Source organism: Vombatus ursinus, unplaced genomic scaffold, assembly GCF_900497805.2.
Source record: "Vombatus ursinus unplaced genomic scaffold, bare-nosed wombat genome assembly UNPS02012515.1, whole genome shotgun sequence".
NCBI lineage: Eukaryota > Metazoa > Chordata > Mammalia > Diprotodontia > Vombatidae > Vombatus > Vombatus ursinus.
In genome coordinates, this window is record NW_020952293.1 from 1965845 (window position 1) to 1985222 (window position 19378).

General features: G+C 38.9%; 1 protein-coding gene and 1 pseudogene across 1 annotated transcript in view; one reads left to right on the plus strand and one right to left on the minus strand.

Annotated features, from left to right (window-relative positions):
* Positions 1-19378, plus strand: part of HYDIN (HYDIN axonemal central pair apparatus protein) — a 470364-nt gene that overhangs the window by 373563 nt on the left and 77423 nt on the right. Inside the window, exons 57-62 of the mRNA XM_027857914.1 lie at positions 2032-2270; positions 5202-5325; positions 6636-6840; positions 7266-7501; positions 9387-9532; positions 9635-9824. Of these exons, the coding sequence (XP_027713715.1) occupies positions 2032-2270; positions 5202-5325; positions 6636-6840; positions 7266-7501; positions 9387-9532; positions 9635-9824 (1140 nt within the window). The remainder of the gene's footprint in view (positions 1-2031; positions 2271-5201; positions 5326-6635; positions 6841-7265; positions 7502-9386; positions 9533-9634; positions 9825-19378) is intronic.
* LOC114039941 lies at positions 18099-19318 on the minus strand (annotated as a pseudogene).

Consider the following 19378-nt stretch of genomic DNA (forward strand, 5'->3'; position numbering starts at 1 on the left):
CTCAAGAGCAATAGTGAATTTTGGAAGAAGGCTGGGCTTGGGGCAAAAAGTAATGAATTCTGTTTTAAACATGTTGAGTTTGAGACACCTGTAGGCTACTTAATTCCAAACGTCCAAAAACCAGTTGATGCTAGAAAACAGGAGCTCAGGAGAGACTCAGGATGGATATCTAATTCATATGTGTAGATATAATAATTAAATATATGGGAGTTGATGAGATCATCAAGAGAGAGTTTAGAGCTAGAACAGAAGAGAAATCAGGACAGAGTCTTAGGAAATGGGTGATGGTCCAGCAAAGGAAGTAAGGGTCAGGGATGTGGAGAACCGAAAGAGCAGGGTCATGAAAATCCAGAGAGGGCAGAATAGACAAGGAGAAAGGGTGATCAATACCATCAAATGATTCAGATGGAGCAAGAAGAATGAATATTGAGCAAAGGCCATCAGATCTGGCAATTAAAAGGCCACTGCTAACTTTGGAATGAGCAATTTCAGTTGAATATAGAGATCCCAAGTCATACGGCAAGGGGTTGAGGAATGGGTTGAGACCATGCATGCACTATCGGTGGAGCTGGCAACTGGCCGAGCCATTCTGGAAAGCAACGTGGGACCATACCCAAAGAGCTACAAAACTGCATATGCCCTGTGACCCAGCGACACCACAACTAGGCCTATGTCTCCAGAGAGAGCAAAGGAAAAGGAAAAGAACATGCGTACAAAAATATGTAAAGCAGCTCTTTTTGTAGTTGTAAAGGCAGAAATTAAGGAGGTGTTCACCTATTGGTGAATGGCTAAACAAATCAAGGTGTGTGACTATAATGGAATATTATTGTGACATAAGAAATGACAAAGTTGACAATTTCAAAGGAAACTGGAAAGATTTCTATCAACTGATGCAGAGTGAAGCAAATAGAACCAGGAGAACAATTTATATAATGATAATAATATTAATAATAACAAGTATTTACGTAGTGCTTTAAGGTTTACTTCACAAATATTAACTCATTTTATCCTCACAACAACCTTGAGAAGTAGGTACTATTATTATCCCTATTTTACAGATGAGGCAACTGAAGCATACAGAGATAGATTGACCTGCCCAGGGTCACACAGCTAGTGTCTGAGGCTGGATTACAGCTGAGGTCTTCCTGACTCCAGGCCCAGCACTCTGTGCACTGTGGCGCCACCTAGCGGCCTCTCTAACAACATCTTAAAGAAAAAATTTTGAAAGACTAGAATTCTGATCAATGCAACGATAAACCAAGAGTCCGGAGAACTGAAGATGAAACATGCTACCCACCTCCTGCCAGCAAAGTGTTGGACTTAAAATGCAAAATGAGACATACATGTCTCTTACATTGGACATGGAAAAAGGGAATTTGTTTTATTGGACTACACGTATTTATTATGAGTGGTTTTTTTATTCATTTGGGGAAGAGAAATGGAAGGGAGAAATAATATATGCTTTTAAAAATAAATATTTTAAGAGAGAATTGAGTGAGAGGAGAGGAAGTAGAGACAATGAGTACTAACATCTTTTTCTAGAAATTGTCTCCTTTGTTGTTGAATCATTTCAGTTGTGTCTAACTCTCCATGACTCCATTTGGGGTTTTCTTGGCAAAGATACTGGAGTGGCTTGCCATTTCCTTGCTCAGCTCAATTTACAGATGAGGCAACTGAGGCAAACAAGGTGAAGTGACTTGCTGAGGGTCACACAGCTAGTAAGTATCTCAAGCCAGATTTGAACTCAGGAAGATAAGTCCTGATTCCAGGCCTGGTGCTCTATCCGCTGTGCCACCTAACTGCCCAATTGGCTGCTAGAAAGGTATAAAAAAAAAAAAACAAGGCCCAAAGAGGTGAATAAACTTGCCTAGAGCTAGTAGGAGATAGAATTTGATTGGAAGTAAACCTAGGTCTTCTGAATCTAAGTCTGTCGCTTTTTCCACTAGACCCTCTTGCCTCTCAAGAGATTCTCCAGATTTAGACGTGGGCTAACATTTTCCTCGCCACTCCTAACTCTCCTTTTCCTTTTAGATTATTGAACCCAACAGCATAGACGGAGGTGAGATCATTGCCAGCATTCCAATTAAATTCTCAGTGAATGCGGTATACTCCAAATACGCCATCAGCCCTGCTGCCATCATCAACTTTGGAGCCATGGTTTGTGGTAGCCGTAAAACTTCTGCCTTCATCATTGAAAACCAAGGTGCCCTGGACTTCAGATTCAACATCGGCAGGCTGAATAGGGATGCTCCTCTACATACACGGAAAATGTAAGAAAGAAACATTTGCTTGATACCTTCCCTTCTCCAGAAGTTTAACTCCTCTCATTCTGCACTGTCAGATTAGCATATCAAAAAAATTCTAGGTTAGCCAATGCATATGGTTTCAAGCTGTTCTAGGATTATTGATCCTATTCTGTTTGTTTCTTCTAGAATGATGCAAGTTATATTAGTAACCAGGTAACCCCCTACCGCTCTATGGTCTCCTAGGTACCAAGAAATCACCGCAGTTGCTTCTTAAAAAAAAGGATCAAACTACCAAAAAATTATTTTATAGAACTAGAAAAAACAATAACAAGATTCATTTGGAATAACAAAAGGTCCAGAATATCAAGGGAACTAATTAAAAGAAATGCAAGGGAAGGTGGCCTATCCATTCCATATCTAAAATTGTGTTATAAAGCAGCAATCATCAAAACTACTTGGTGCTGGCTAAAAAACAGAGTGGTTGATCAGTGGAATAAGTTAGGTATGCAAGACACAGTAGTCAATGATTATAGTAATCTACTATTTGATAAACCCAAAGATCCCAGCTTCTGGGATAAGAACTCACTATTTGACAGAAACTGCTGGGAAAACTGGAAAAGAGTATGGCAGAAACTAGGCATAGACCAAAATCTCATACCATATACCAAAATAAAGTCAAAATGGGTTCATGATTTAGATATAAAGGCTGATACTATAAGCAAACTGGGAGAGCAAGGAATAGTTTACCTGTCAGATTTATGGAGAACAGAAGAATTCATAACCAAATAGGAGATAAAGAACATTATGAAATGTAAAATGGATAATTTTGATTACATTAAATTGAAAAGTTTTTGCACAAACAAAGCCAATGCAATCAAGATTAGGAGGGAAGCAGAAAACTGGGAAAGAATTTTTACAACCAGTGTCTATGATAAGGGCCTCATTTCTAAAATATATAGAGAACTAAGTCAAATTTATAAGAATACAAATCATTCCCCAACTGATAAATGATCAAAGGATATGAACTGGCAGTTCTCAGATGAAGAAATTAAAGCCATCTATAGTCATATGAAAAAAATGCTCTAAATCACTATTGATTAGAGAAATGCAAATCAAAATAACTGTGAGGTACTACATCACGCCTATCAGATTGGCCAACATGATAAAACAGGAAAATGATAAATGTTGGAGAAGAAGTGGGAAAATTGGAACACTAATGCATTGTTGGTGGAGTTGTGAAATGATCCAACCATTTTAAAGAGCAATTTGGAACACTGCCCAAAGGGCTATAAAAGTGTGCATACCCTTTGACCCAGCAATACCACTTCTAGGGCTGTATCCCAAAGAGATCATACAAATGGGAAAAGGATTCACATGTACAAAAATATTCCTAGCAGCTCTTTTTGTGGTGGCAAAGAATTGGAAATTGAGAGGATGCTCATCAATTGGGGAATGGCTGAACAAGTTGTGTTATATGAATGTAATGGAATACTACTGTGCTATAAGAAATGATGAGCAGGCAGACCTCAGAAAAACCTGGAAAGACTTGCATGGACTGATGCTGAGTGAAGTGAGCAGAACCAGGAGAACATTGTACACAGTAACAGCCACGTTGTGCGATGACTAGTATTGATAGACTTAACCCTTCTCAGCAATGCAAGGATCTAAGACATCTCCAAAGGCCTTGTGATGGAAAATGCTAGCCACATCCAAAGAAAGAACTATGGATGCAGATCGAAACATACTATTTGCTCTTTTTTTCTTCTGTTTTGTTTTGTTTCCTCTTTCTTGTAGTTCCTTCTATTGGTTCTAATTCTTCCTTACAACATGACTAATGTGAAAATATGTTTAATAGGATTGTATGTGTATAGCCTATATCAGATTGTGCACCATCTTGGGGAGGGAGGGGGGAAGGGAGGGGGAGAAAAATTTAAAACTCAAAAAACTTATGGAAGTGATTGTTGAAAAATCAAAATAAATTAATAAAAAAGAAAGAAAAGGGAGCAAAGAAATGCAGAATTGAGAAGGCAATGGACCCCCAACTATTTTTTAGTGTGGTCATCTATTCAGGTCTTCTAGGTGCTAGTACTCTCCCAAAAAGCTAGGTCATCAAAACAGCTAATTTAGCCCCTTCTGCCAACAGCAAGGCTTTATTTCCATGGAAACAATAACTCTAACAGATGGTTGTTGTTTATTTGTTTCGGTCATGTCCAACTCTTCATGACCCCCTTTTGGAGGAATTTTCTGGGCAGAGATACTAGAGTGGTTTGTTATTTTCCTTCTCCAGATCATTTTATAGATGAGGAAACTGAGGCAAACAGGGTTCAGTGACTTGCCCAGGGTCACACAGCTAGTAAGTGTCTGAGGTTGGATTTGAATTCAGGTCTTCCTGACTCCAGGTCCAGCGCTTTATCCGCTATGGCACCACCTAGCTGCCCCTGTCTTGCATTAGCCTGTACCTTATATATTAATCAAAGGCTTTATATTTGAAAGAAGTCTTAGAAATTATCTATTCCAACCCCCTATTTTTTTAGTGAGTTAACTGAGGCCAAAAAGAGGGAAAGAGACTTATCCAGGGTCACACAGGAAGTAAGCAGCAGAGCCAGGATTCATACTCGCATCCTCTGACTCCTCTTAAAATTTTTCCATTCTATCAATGCTGCCTTTTTTCATCAAAATCCCATTTAATGAAAGTAATTACTGCAAAGTTTTGCGATGTCTAGTCAAAATTGGCTAATCAATAATTAAACAATTAAATATGTCAGCCTTTTTGTTCCTATTTGGACAGAGCAAACTGTGCCCATCCCTAGGAGGATATTCACCATGAGTTATGAGATAGCCCCAGCGTCATTGCTTCCAATGGTATACACTTAGCACAACACCTGGCACATATGGTCGGGGCTTCATTTGTGCTTGGTGATCGATGGATAAATACACGTGTACTTCTTTCCTCAGAGGAGCATTGCATAATGCTAAACATGTGCGATCCAAGGAAAACATCAGCTTCTCCAAGTTCTCTGCTACTAGAACCCCCAAAGGCAATGAATCAATCCAAAAAGACACAAGCACAATGAGCCAAGTGAGTAATTCATGCCCCTTTTCCATGATTAGCCTGCCCCTAGAATCACATCCCAACTAGCTCCCTCCTTCTCTAGGACAGCATCCCAGCCAGCCAGATCAGAGCCTACAATGGTAGAATCTCCAAAGAATTATACTGGCATATTAATGGACTAGAGTAGTGGCGACTTTTCATTTGAAGTGGATTAGAATATTGGCAGCTTTTCACTTAAATTGCCACTACCAGAATTCTTTATTTGGTAAACACTGCCTACTATCACCCTGTTGCTATAAGCATTTCTCTTCCCTCTCCCATGAATGCCTGCCATTTAAGTCACAAATATTATGCTCCCCAGTTTTTTCCCCCAGACCTTACCCCTTCTGAAGTTTTTCCTTCTGTATACATTGATCCTCCTCAGGCCAGGGTAAAGTAGGTGCAATTCAAGGTAAAGAATACACATGTTCAGACTTCAGGACTCTGTCCTGTCCATGGGGCTTGGGCTCTGTGAGTCCAATAGGAATGATTGGCAATTAGGTGAGCTTGTACCGCTGAGATCTACTTGAACCTTTCAAATGGTTCCATTGGAGACAACATTCCCTCTACTGATGCAGCTCTTCACCGCTGATCTCTCTGGGCAGTCTTCAGAATTAATTACCTGGTTTGCCTGATAAGTCATTCTAATTACCCAATTAGAATTAATTAACCACTCCCTGGTCACCCATCTCCCTGCTAGTCCATAGACAACCTCCCATCCCAAGGCCTATGCTTACAGCCTGGTGGCTGCATCTCTTTGTTTGCCTGTCGTCTCTCCCATTAGATTGTGAGCTCCTTGTGGTCAGGACTACCTTCGGCCTCTTCTTGTTTCCCCACTACTTAGCCCAGTGCCTGGCGTATAATAAGTGCTTGATAAATACCAATTGATTGGCACCTGCCAGAGTGTTTATGTGATGCTAGAAAAGGCTTTCTAATGAACTCCTTCCAGATGTGGTATTACCAGGGCAAATGCTTCGAAGAAGTAAAGAGAGGGGAAAGAAGGGAAAGGAATAAGCTTTTATAGAGTGCCTACTATGTGCCAGACATTATGTTAAGTGCTTTTTACAACTATTTCATTTAATCTTCACAAAAATCCTGCTTGATATTATTATCACCCCCATTTTATGGTTGAGGACACAGTATGTATCTGAGGTCACATTTGAACGGAGGTCTCCCTGACTCTAGGCCCAGTGCTCCATCCACTGTGGCACCAGCTGCCTTCAAGAAAATTGAAAATGGGCAGATTGAGGTGTCTGCGAGAGAAGAGCAACTTGTCATTTCTCAGATTCTTCCCGCAGGCTCGTTTCACCCTCAACATGTTCACCATCTACCCTGGATTTGGATCCGTCCCTCCGGGAGGGCAGCAAATAATTACGGTAGATTGTTTTGCTGACCCAATTGGACGATGTGAGGAGTTTCTGGCCATTGAGATCTCAGACCGAGATCCAAAAGACCAGCCCGGCGGCATTCAATATGTGTTGGCAGCTGAAGCCTGTTTGCCAGGTATTGGAGACCGAGATCTTTGTCTTAAAAATCACTTCTCAGCAAGCAAATTCCTATAGAAGTGTCTGATGTCTCTAAAACAAGGTTTATGCTACATCCCTTGGCAGCTTGCTCATGCAAAAGAGTATGTTCTGCTGTTTTTCCTTTCCAGGTTTGCATTTGTTATTTATAAAGCACACCTGCAGAATATAAGCACTGTTAAAAACACCACCACTAATGGGGGTCTCTGTTCAAATGGGTAGTTTTATCTGGTAGTAGCAGGATTATTTGGGAGTCAGTGACCAAGGATTCTGATCTCCTAAGGAGATGTAACCTAACCTGGTTTCCCTTCCCTTACTAGGATTTGCTTGCATTTGAATTCAGTCCAAAGTGTTTAAAAGAACTGTCTAGTTGCTTCATCTTTCTGTTTCCTCTCTGTTTCCTAGCTTTCGTGATAGACGACATGGCCTCCATTTTCGAGGAACATCTCTTATGTAACAATATCAACCTGTACCAGGTTCTGCAAACCACAGAAGGTGGAGGAGTGTTCTTGGAGGATGAGAACAAATTTATATTCCGTAATGTCCTGGTGGGACACCAAGCCAAAGCTCGATTCAAGATCAGTAATGTAGGAAAGATTCCCTGTGATGTCAACATCTCTGTCAAGCCTGTTTCCACCAGGGTAAGAGGAAGTCACTGGTCCACAGTAGCCAGGTTATAGCTCAGGAGAAAGCTTAGCTACATGATGTGAGCAAACCTGGTAGTACGCATGCATTTGTTTGACAGACATTTATCATGCACCTGCAATATTTAAGACATTGGAATAGGTACTAAAAGTACAAAGATCAAAACATGATACAGATGGAGTCCTGAAGATGTTTATCCTCAAATTGTAGTGCAGATGGCAATAAGCATGAGACAGAGGAGAGGGGGAGAGGGGAAGAAAAGATACCGACAAGGTACTCAAGAAAAAGCTAAGGAGGGAGAAATCATCTTTAACTGAGAAGCAAGAGAGGATGCCAAGGGGACAGCTAGATGGTGCAATGGATGGAGCACAGGCCCTGGAGTCAGGAAGAACTGAGTTCAAATCCAGCCTCAGACACATAACACTTACTAGCTGTGTGACTCTGGGCAAATCACTTAATCCCAATTGCCTTACAAAAAAAAAGAGAGTGGGTGCCAAGAAGGCTTCATGGAAGAAGTGGTACCCGAGGGGAGCCTTGAACCAAAGAAGGATTTTAGTAGGAAGAGATGATCACCCATGCTGGTACCTGTTTGTTGAGGGGGCTGCCCCCCTCCTTTGGGTATAGATTGCCACATTCACTAGTTTTATCACTGGAGTCATGAGTCACGATCCTTCCCTGTTGAGTGGCTGTAAATATGGTCTGTCGCTTCTTGGCACCTATGTAAATAAAAGTGGGCAAGGGTTCCTAAAAAGGAGGAATAGGAAAGGATTTCAATTTAGGCATTTATTGAGTGCCTACTGTGTGCAGAGCACTTCATTAGATGCTGAGGATAAAAATGATAAAATAAGACATATTCCCCGCCCTTAAAGAGCTGGCTCCCTGACAAGTAAGAAGATAGAACACAGACCTACATAACTATGTCATCTTAGCGGGTCTCATGATATGAGTAGCCCAAGAGCATCTGGGGAAATGTTTTCTCATTGGTCTTGGGTCATAAAACCTCTACAAAGGAAAGCTGGGGAGTTGCTGCAGATATGGTATTCCCCAGTATCCAAAATATACTCCCCATCTACATGGTTCACAGTATTACAGAAAGACAAAAATATGTCAAAAGGAGAAAGACTCAAAGGAGAGCTTTGGATGAATGACTATTAGTTCTAAAGATGTATGCACATTACCAGAATCCCCTAGAATTGTGATGACTGCCCTGCCAAGTTCTTTGTCCTTTTCTACCTCACTACGAGGTGAGGGTGGCAAGGAGTATGAGGACTGAGGCTTTCTCTCCCTCCCTCCCTCTCCATCTCCCTACCATTTGTTTCCTAACAAAGAAAAGACAAGGTTCTACAGTGCTCAGTTCATCAGAAGCTAGCTCCTTCTTACAAAATAAAGGCAAAACCTCCAGAGTTTTCCAGCAATCCTCCCAGCCTCCACCTTCCATTGCCACCATTGCTATGCACACTTCAGATGGGCACCATTTTATTCTTTCCCATAATTAAAATCAAAGAGGGAGGGGGAAAAAGAAAAGATTCCAGGACTTGGGAGAATTTTAATTTAGCATAGATCATGATAAGAACATGAAGAGAAAATGCAAACCAGATGCTTGTGAGGTCTGAGGAGAAAAGAATCATTACTGACTCGGGGCATTTGGGAAGGCTTCTTGGAGAAGGGGCATTTGGATTGGACTTTAAAAGATAAGTAAGAACTCAACAAACAGATAGAGAGTGGAGGGTATTCCATCCACAAGAAGCACTCCGGACAAAAACACAGGCGGGACAATGAGAAACGCCCACAGTGTCCAGCTCTAGCTGTAAAATACATAAGTATGGTGGTGGTGTAAGTGTGCCCAGGAGCTAATATACCCACGTTGCCTTATTTCCCCAGGCTCGCATCACTGACATCTTTGAAGTGGAGCCCACCAAGATATGCATTGCCAGTCGCTCCCAGGCTTTTGCCACCGTGACTTTCACTCCACAGACAATGCAGACCTATCAGTGTCTCTTTGAAGCCTCCGTAGATGGTTTGCCTAAGTAATTCTCCTCCAGGTCCTTTTCCTGAGGGAGGGGTAGGGACCATGGTACCCCCATGTCACCATCCTCACTGGCAAATTGGTGATTCTTTGCTCCCTGCAGTTTCCTCTCTAAGACCCGAAACCTCACATTTGATATCGTCGGAGAAGGGAACCTACCCCGAGTGACTGTTACTCGGCCCATTCTCTGTAACCAAAAAGGAAATCCTCTCTTCCTGTTTAAGAGGCTTCTGGTGGGCCAGACAGAGAAGCTTCCTCTCATCCTTAACAACAATGGAACTATTCCTGCCCAGGTAAACCCCTCAAGGAGAGAGATCTATCATAGGAGGAAGATTTCAAAAGCTTGGAGGAAGAGTTAATTCAAGATTTAGAACTTTCTTCTCATAGTATCTCTTACCTAACTCTAATGTGATCTCTAGGTTTGGATAAGCTTCATTCATGCAGTAAGTATTTACTCAATGCCATTCTGAATCAAACATGGCACTGGGTGATATGGAAGATATAAGGACATGTAAAACAATTCCTGTCGTCAAGGAGTTAACAAGCTAGATATCTAAGAAAAGACTATATTCTAAGCGTTAAGAATGGGATAAGCAAAGAGCTACAGGAGCTCAAAGAATAGAGACTTCTAGCTTGGGTGATCAGGGAAAGTTTCCTGGAGAAGATAGCATTTGAACTGGGGCCTGAAAAATGGATTGAACATTACAGAAGAGGAAACTGAGTCCCAGAAAGGTGGAATGCCACTTTCTCAGAGCACAGTATATAGTAGCTGTTCAGTAAATAACTCTTAGCTGATGATCATCTTTTTAATTTTTTTAAAAAATTGAAATTATTTTATATTAACTGTTTTCCAATCATACATAAAAAATTTTTAACAATAATTTTTTTTTAATTTTTGAATTCCGAATTCTCTTCCCTCCTCCTGCCCTTCCACCCTCCTTGAGAAGGCAAGCAATTTGATTTTTTCCTGATTTTTATTTATTTCATTAAATATTTTCCAATCACATATAAAAAACATTTTAACATTCATTTTGTTTTAATTTTTGAGTTTTAAATTCTCCCCCTCCCTCCTGCCCTTCCCGCCACCTTTGAGAAGGCAAGCAATTTGCTTTTGATTACACATTTGAGGTTGTGCAAAACATTTTTATATTAGGCATGTTACAAAAAAAAAAGACAGAACAATAAAAATAAAGTTCTTTTAAAAATATGCTTCGAGCTGCATTCAGAGTTAATCAGGTATCTCCCTGGAGGTGGATAGCATTTTTCGTCATGAGTCCTTTGGAATTGTTTTGGATTATTGTCTTGATCAGAGCAGTTGAAAATAGTTACAATATTGCTGTTACTATATACATGTTCTCCTGGCTTTGCTCACTTCACTCTGCATGAGTTCATATAAGTCTTCCCAGGTCTTTCTGAAACCATCCTGCTGGTTGTTTCTTATAACAGTATTCCATCACAATCATATACCACAACTTAGCCATTCCCCAATTGATGGTCATCCCTCAATTTCCAGTTCTTTGCCACCACAAAAAGAACTGCTACAAATATTTTATACAAATAGGTTGTTTTCTTTCCCTTTCTTTAATCTTTTTGGGATAGAGACCTACTAGTGCTACTGCTGGGTTAAAGGATGTGCACAGTTTGGTTGCCCTTTGGGCATAGTTCCAAATTCTCCAGAATGGTTGGACTAGTTCACAACTCCACCAATAGTACATTAATGTCCCAATATTTCCACATCCCCTCCAGCATTTGTCATTTTCTTTTTCTGTCATGTTAGCTAATCTGATCGGTGTGAGGTAGTATAGTCAGTAATGATTTAGAGCATTTTTTCATATGACTACTGATAGCCTTGATTTCTTCTTCTGAAAACTGCCAGTTCATATCCTTTGACCATTTATCAGCTCTTATTTTTATCAATTTGGTTCAGTTCTCTATATGTTTGAAAAATGAGACTTTAATCAGAGAAATTTTCTGCAAAAAATTTTCCCAGTTTCCTGTTTACCTTCTAATTTTGGTTGCATTGGTTTCGTTTGTGAAAGCTTTTTAATTTCATGTAATCAAAATTATCTATTTTACTTCCTTTATCTCTTATTTGGACTTCAACTCTTCCCTTATCCATAGATATGACAGGTACATATTTCCATGTTCCCTTATTTTACTTATGATATTCCCCTTTATGTCTAAATAATTTATCCATTTTGACCTTATCTTGTGAGATGTTGGTCTGTGCCTCATTTCTGCCAAACTGCTTTCCAGTTTTCCCAGCAATTTTTGTCAAATGTTGAGCTCTTATCCCCAAAAGCTTGGATCTTTGGGTCTATCAAACACTAGATTACTACGGTAATTTGCTATCATGTATTGTATACCTAGGCTATTTCACTGATCCATTACTCTAGTTCTTGTCCAGTACCAAATTGTTTTGATGATTACTCCTTAGTAATTATTTGAATTCTGGAACTGCTGGGCCACCTTCTTTAACTTTTTTTTTCATTGATTCCCTTAATATTCTTGACCTTTTGTTCTTCCAGATGAATTTTGTTACTGTTTTTTCTAGCTCTACAAAATAATTTTTGGTACTTTGGTTGGTGTGGCACTGAATAAGCAAATTAACTTAGATAACTTGTTATTTTTGTTATATTGGTTTGACCTACCCATGAGCAATTAATATTTCTCCAATTGTTTAGATATGTCTTTATTTGTGTGAAAAGTGTTTTGTAATTGTGTTTACATAATCCCTGGGTTTGTCTTGGCAATAAACTTCCAAATCTTTTATGTTGTCTGCAGTTATTTTAAATGGAATTTCTTCTTATCTCTTCCTGCTGGGTTTGGTTGGTAGTATATAGAAATGCTGATGATTTGTGTGGGTTTATTTTATAATCTTACAATTTTGCTAAAATTGTTGATTGTTTCCACTACTTTTTTTAGTTGATTCTCTAGGATTCTCTAAGTATACCCTCATATCACCTGCAAAGAGTGATGGTTTTGTTTCCTCATTGCTTATTTTTATTCCTTCAATTTCTTTTTCTTCTCTTATTGCTATAGCTAACATTTCTAGCACAACATTGAGTAATAGTGATAACAGACATCTTTGCTTTACTACCAATCTTATTGGGAAGGCTTCAAGTTTATCCCTGTTACAGATAATGCTTGTTCTTGGTTTCAGACAGATAATATTTATTTTAAGAAAAACTCCATTGATTCCTATGCTTCTAGGATTTTATAATAGGAAGAGGTGTTGTATTTTATCAAAGGCTTTTTCTGCATCTATACATGTAATTGTATGATTTTTGTTGTTGTTGTTATTGGTATGGTCAATTATCCTGATAACTTTCCTAATATTGACCCAACCTTGCTTTCCTGGTATAAATCTCATTTGTTTGTAGTGTATGACCCTTGTGATATATTGCTGTAATCTCCTTGTTAGTATTTTATTTAAAATTTTTGCATCCAGGGCAGCTAGATGGCATAGTGGATAGAGCTCTGGCCCTGGAGTCAAAAGGACCTGAGTTCAAATCTGGCCTCAGACACTTAACACTTACTAGCTGTGCGACCTTGGGCAAGTCACTTAATCCTGATTGCCTCACCAAAAAGAAAATCAAAAACAAAAACAAAAAAATTTGCATCAACATCCATTAAGGAAATTGGTTTACTTTTTCTGTTTTTGCTCTCCATAGTTTAGGTATCAGCACCATATTTGTGTCATTAAAGGAATTCGGTAGGACTTCTTTTTTTCAAATAGTTTGCATCATATTAAGATAAGTTGCTCCTAATTATTTGGTTGAATTCACTCATGACTCCAACTGGTCCTATAGATTTTTTCTTAGAGAGCTCATTGATATCTTATTCAACTTCTGTTTCTAAGATAGGGTTATTGAAGTATTCTATTTCCTCTTCTCTTAATCTGGGCAGTTTATATTTTTGTAAATATTCACCCACTTTACTTCATCAGTTTTACTGGCATGTAATTAGGCAAAATAACTCCTAATTAGGCAAAATAACTCCTAATAATTGCCTTAATTTCATTTCCATTTGGTGGTGAATTCACTCTTTTCATTTTTGATGCAAGTAATTTGGTTTTCTTCTTTTTTTAATCAAATTAACCAATGTTTTATCTATTTTTTGGCTGTTGTTGGGTTTGCTTTTGTTTGGTTTCATTTGGTTTGGTTTTATAAAAACCAGCTCCTAGTTTTATTTATTAGCTCAATTTTTTCTTACTTCAATTTTATTAATCTCTCCTTTTATTTTCAGGATTTCCATTTTGGTGTTTAATTGGGGGGGGGGTTAATTTGTTCTTTTTCTAGCTTTTTAAAAATTGCATGCCCAATTCATTGATCTGCTCTTTCTCTCATTTACTGATGTATGTATTTAGAAATATAAATTATTCTCTAAATACTGCTTTGGCTATATCCCACAAGTTTTAGAGTATTGTCTCATTGTTGTCATTCTCTTTAATGAAATCATTGATTGTTTCTATGATTTGTTCTTTGACCCATTCATTCTTTAGGATTAGATTATTTAGTTTCCAATTAGTTTTGAATGGATGCTTCCATGGGCCTTCATTAAAGGTAATTTCTATTGAATTACGGTCTGAAAATGGCACATTTAATATTTCTGATTTTCTGCATTTGGCTGTAAGGTTTTTATGCCCTATTACACAGTTAATTTTTGTGAATATGCCATATACAGATGAGAAAAAGGTATGTGCCTTTCTATTTCCATTCAGTCTTCTCCAGAGATCTTTCATATTTAACTTAACAGATTCTATTTATCTCCTTGATGTCTTTCTTATTTATTTTATGGTTAGATTTATCTAGCTCTGAGAGGGAAAAGTTGAGGATACTTTTATTTCCTATTCCCTCCCGTAATTCATTCAACTTTTTCTTTAAGTGTCTGGATGCTGTGCCATTCTGATGCACACGTGTTTAGTGTTGACATTACTTCATTGTTGATGGTTCCTTCTAGCAAGATGTAGTTTCCCTGCCTAACCCTTTTTATTAGGCCTGCTTTTTATTTTGCATTCTCTGAGATCATGATTGATACCCCTGCTTTTTTTCACTTTAGCTGAAGCATAATGGATTCTGCTCCAGCCCTTTATTTTTACTCTGTGTGTCTCTCTATTTCAAGTGGGTTTCTTGTAAAGAATTTATCGTTGGAGTCTGGTTTCTAATCCATTCTGCAATCCACTTTCATTTTGTGGGTGAGTTCATCCAATTCACAGTTATGATTACTAACTGTACGTTTCCCTGTATCCTATTTTCTTCTGTTTGTCCTTCTCTGTCTTTTTATCCTGTCCCTCCTCTAAAGTCTATTTTGCTTCTAACCACTGCCTTATTTTATCTGTTCTCCCTTTTATCACTTCCCCCTTTCTCTTTATCTTTTACACACACACACACACACACCCCTATTGGATAAGATAGATTTCTGTTGCCAATTGACTATATATATATATATATATTTTCCCTTTTTGAACCAATTTAAATGTAAATGAAGTTCAAGCATTACCTGCACCATTCCACCATCATTTTCCCCTCACTGTAAAAACTCTCCTTTGCATGCCTCTTTTATGTGAGATAATTTTTCCCATTCTTTCTCTCCCTTGTCCCTTCTTTCAGGGCATCCCTCATTCTCACCCATCCATTTTTTTTTGCATCATTCCAATATAATGGACCTACTACCACACCCTCTTTCTATGTAGAATCCTTCTAACTGTCCTAATAATGATAAAGTTCTTAGAAGATAAATGTATCATCATCCCATATTTAAAGTTAAACAGTTTAACCTTATTGACTCTTTTATGATTTCTCTTTCATGTTTACCTTTTTATGCCTCTCTGAGTCTTGTATTTGAAAGTCAAAGTTTCTATTTAGCACTGGTCTTTTCATCAGTAGTGCTTGAAAGTCCTCTATTTCAATAAATATCCACTTTTCCCCTGGAAGGATTATACTCAGTTTTTCTAGGTAGGTTATTCTTGGTTGTAATCCCAGCTCTTTTGCCTTCTGAAATATCATATTCTAAGACCTCTGCTCTTTAAATGTGGTAGTTGCTAAATCTCGTGTGATCCTGACTGTGGCTCCATAGAATTTGAATGGTTTCTTTCCTGGTGCTTGAAGTATTTACTCTTTGACCTGGGAACTCTGGAATTTGGTTGTAATATTTCTGGGAATTTTCATTTTGGCATCTCTTTGAGAACTCTGTGGTTCTGGGATATTAGGGCAGTTTTCTTTGATAATTTCTTGAAATATGATTCTAGACATTTTCTTTGATCATGGCTTTCAGGTAATCCAATAATTCTTAAATTATTTTTCCTTGATCTATTTTCCAGGTCAGTTGTTTTTCCAGTGAAATATTTCACATTTTCTTCTATTTTCCATTCTTTTTACTTTGTTTTATTGTTTCTTGCTGACTCGTGGAGTCATTAGTTTTCACTTGCCCAATTCTAATTTTTAAGGAATTATTTTCTTTAGTGAACTTTTGTACCTCGTCTTCCATTTGGCCAATTCTGCTTTTTGAGGGTTATTTTCATCAGTGAATTATTGTATCCCTTTTTCCATTAGATCAATTCTGTTTTTTAAGGATTTACTTTCTTTTGTGCCAAGTAAGCTATTGATTGTCTTTTCATAATTTTCTTCCTTTGCTTTCCTTTCTTTACATAATTTTTCCTCCACCACTTTTTTAAAATTTTGAAAATCATTTTTTAGCTCTTCCAGGAATTCTTGTTGGGCTTTTGTCTAATTCCCTTTTTTTTTTCTTGGAGATTTTGTTTGTAGCTATTTTGACTCCATTGTCTTCTTCTGAATTTGTGTCTTGATCTTCCCTGTCACCATAATAACTTTTTTATGACCAGGTTTTTGTTTCGTTTTGTTTTGTTTTTGCTGATTTTTCCACACTATTTCTTAATTTGGAACTTTATGTTAATGTTGGGCTCTGTTTCCAGTATGGGGTGGCAAGGCGCACAGTCTCTTCAGGCTTTTTCACACTACTGTTTTCAGAGATAGTTCTGGGGGTTCAGAAGCCTTTGGTGCTTCCAAGGGGGTGTGATCTGGGGAGAGGTGTGGTCAGTGTTCTCCTGATCTGCATTCTGGTCCTTACCTAGGATGGTCCCCTGATCCCTTGAGATTGTAATCCTGCTCCTTGGGGCTCTTCTTCTCTTGGGACTGAAAACAATACTGTTCCTCAGGTCCCTTATCTCTTGGGACCTGAAATGTTACTGCCCTTCAGGGTTTCCACTCCATCTTGACCAAAAGCGCTACTCTCTGTCCTGGAACTATGACCCAGAATTGGGTATAGACGATGAAGTTGCCAAATAATGTCTGGTCATGTACCCAGTGCTACCACAGGGGTACCCTGTAATCTCTTTCTGAATAATTGATAGGTCCCCTTACCATCTCTGGTGTGAGAGCTCCTGAAGCTGCTGCTACTTTCGTCACTACCACCTAGTCCCACCAATTGTGTTTCATCCATGTGGGCTCTGGGTCAGGTTCCTCTCCCACGTCACAGATCTCTCCTTCCAACCTCCTGTGTCATCTTGGGCTGGAAGAATGTCTCACTTTGACCTTTTGTTGGATCTGCCACTCCAGAATTCAACTTGAGGTGTTATTTTAAAGTTGTTTGGAGGGGAATGTTGAGAGAACGCAGCTGAGTGAGTCTTTATTCCGCCATTTTGGTTTCAAGGGGTGAAGCCAGCTGAAGATCATCTGGATGTGCCCATGTATCCTCATCAGTTCTTTAATGAGTAAAAAAGGAACATGGTTTCCTTTATGTCAGTTCAAAAGAAAGACCAAACAGAGCTAATTAAGGAAGGTACTGGCACTCCACTGATGAATCAGATTGCTGTGCTTCATGACATTAGTTATCCCAAGGGATGTCAGCAATTAAACTCTCCCTCTTCTACAGTTTGACTCCGTTGTTAAATGACATAGTAAAAAGAGCACTAGAGTAGGAGGCAGGATGCCAAACCCCTAAAACCAGTTTTATACCAGCTGGTCCCATGACCTTGGGTAAATTAACTCCCCTATCCAAGGCTCACATGGAAATTGAAGTCAGAGCAGGGGTTTGGAAGGCCTTTTCTATGTCTTGAACCCCTTAGGCAGTTGGGTGAAACTTATGACTTCTTCTCAGAATCATGTTTTTAAAATGCCCAAAATAAAATATATAAGATTACAAAAGCAACCATTCATATTAAAATACATTTATTAGAATAGATTTTGTTTGTTTGTTTTAAAGACGCATTTATTTAGCATCATGATCAGACTATTACATTTAGCAACCAACAGCACAAGTGCAAAAAAAAACAAAAACAGAAACCTTTGTTGGACTTCTTTATACTTTTCACAGAACAGAAACTAAAATAACCTGTTATACAATGAGTCACAAATACAAATACATTTCTTTGATTGTTTTTTTTTTTGCCCATACACAGAAAATATCACCTAACACATGTTGTCTTAAAGCAGCTAAGCCTTGCCACCACTGTGGTTGACTGAGCTCATAAATGTGTTGTTAACTTATAACTTCCCCGTCACTTCTTTGGTTCCCCTCTCCTGCTAAGCTTTGCTTCCTAATAGTCATTAAACTTTTCTGCCATTGCCATACCTACTGCTGCTGTTTGAACTACCATAGCAACCTTGGTTACATGATTTTGCAAAATACTGACCACTACCGTAAGAGTCAGAGCTCCTGCCTCCAAAGTTTCCTCCCTTCATGGTACCAAAATCAGAAGACTGATCGTTATACTTGCCAAGATCGTTGTAGCTTCCACCACCTCCAAAGTTGCTTCCATCACTACCAAATTCATTGTAGCCATCTCCACTTCCACTGTATCCTCTGCCGCCATAACCGCTGCTAAAATCACCACAACCACTGAAGTTTCCACCACAGCCAAAGGTATCGTTTCCAACAAAGCAACCTCCATGGCCACCACCAAAGTTTCCAGATCCACTTGAACCTCATTGACAAGATGAAGCACTGACCATTTCTTGCTTAGATAAGGCTTTCCTTAATTCACAATGTCATATTCTCTTATCCACAGAGTCACGGTCATCAAAAGTCACAAAAGCAAAGCCCATCTTTTTGCCATTGCTGGGGTCAGTCATGATTTCAATCACTTCAATGTTTCCATACTGTTCAAAGTACTCTCTAATGATGGTCTCTCAAGTAATGGTCCTCAGTTTCTTCCTTACTGCCACCCACAAAGATCTTTTACACAGAGAGTGTAAAAGTGGGCATCTGGTCTTTGAGAGTCCTCTCTGGGAACAGATCTCTTTGGTTCACCAACTCTTCCATCATCTTTGTGAGGTCTTGCAGATGGTTTCATCTACCTCCTCCACTGTAGCATAGTTAAAAAACCCAAACCCCTGAAGAGCTTGGATTTGGACCCATTGTGACCACACAGACTGTGAGTGCACCCATTGCTGAGATTGGCTCTTTAGACTCTCATCTGTCATCTCGAAGCTCAAGCCTCCAATGGAGAGCTTTGACAGTCACTGAGGCTCCTTGGGGAACTCTGACTTTGATGAAGTGAGAGCAAAGACAGATGCTCCATCAACAGAGTCAAGGATAGAAAGCTGGTCCAAATATGTTTTTAAAGAAGTTCACAGCCCCCAGACTAAAGACTCCTGAATCAGATGATCTCTAAAGCTTCTTTCAGCTCTAATACTCTATGATTATCTTAGGGTTAGGGTATAAAGTGTGTATGTCTATGTGTTTGTGTATACATACCCATACTTATATGTGTATATGTATGTATGTGTGTGTATATGTATATATTATTTAGCCATGACCTTTTCATGTACCGAACCTAATCTAAATTCTATTTTGTAGATACTTAGCCCCAGTGAAAGACCTCTAA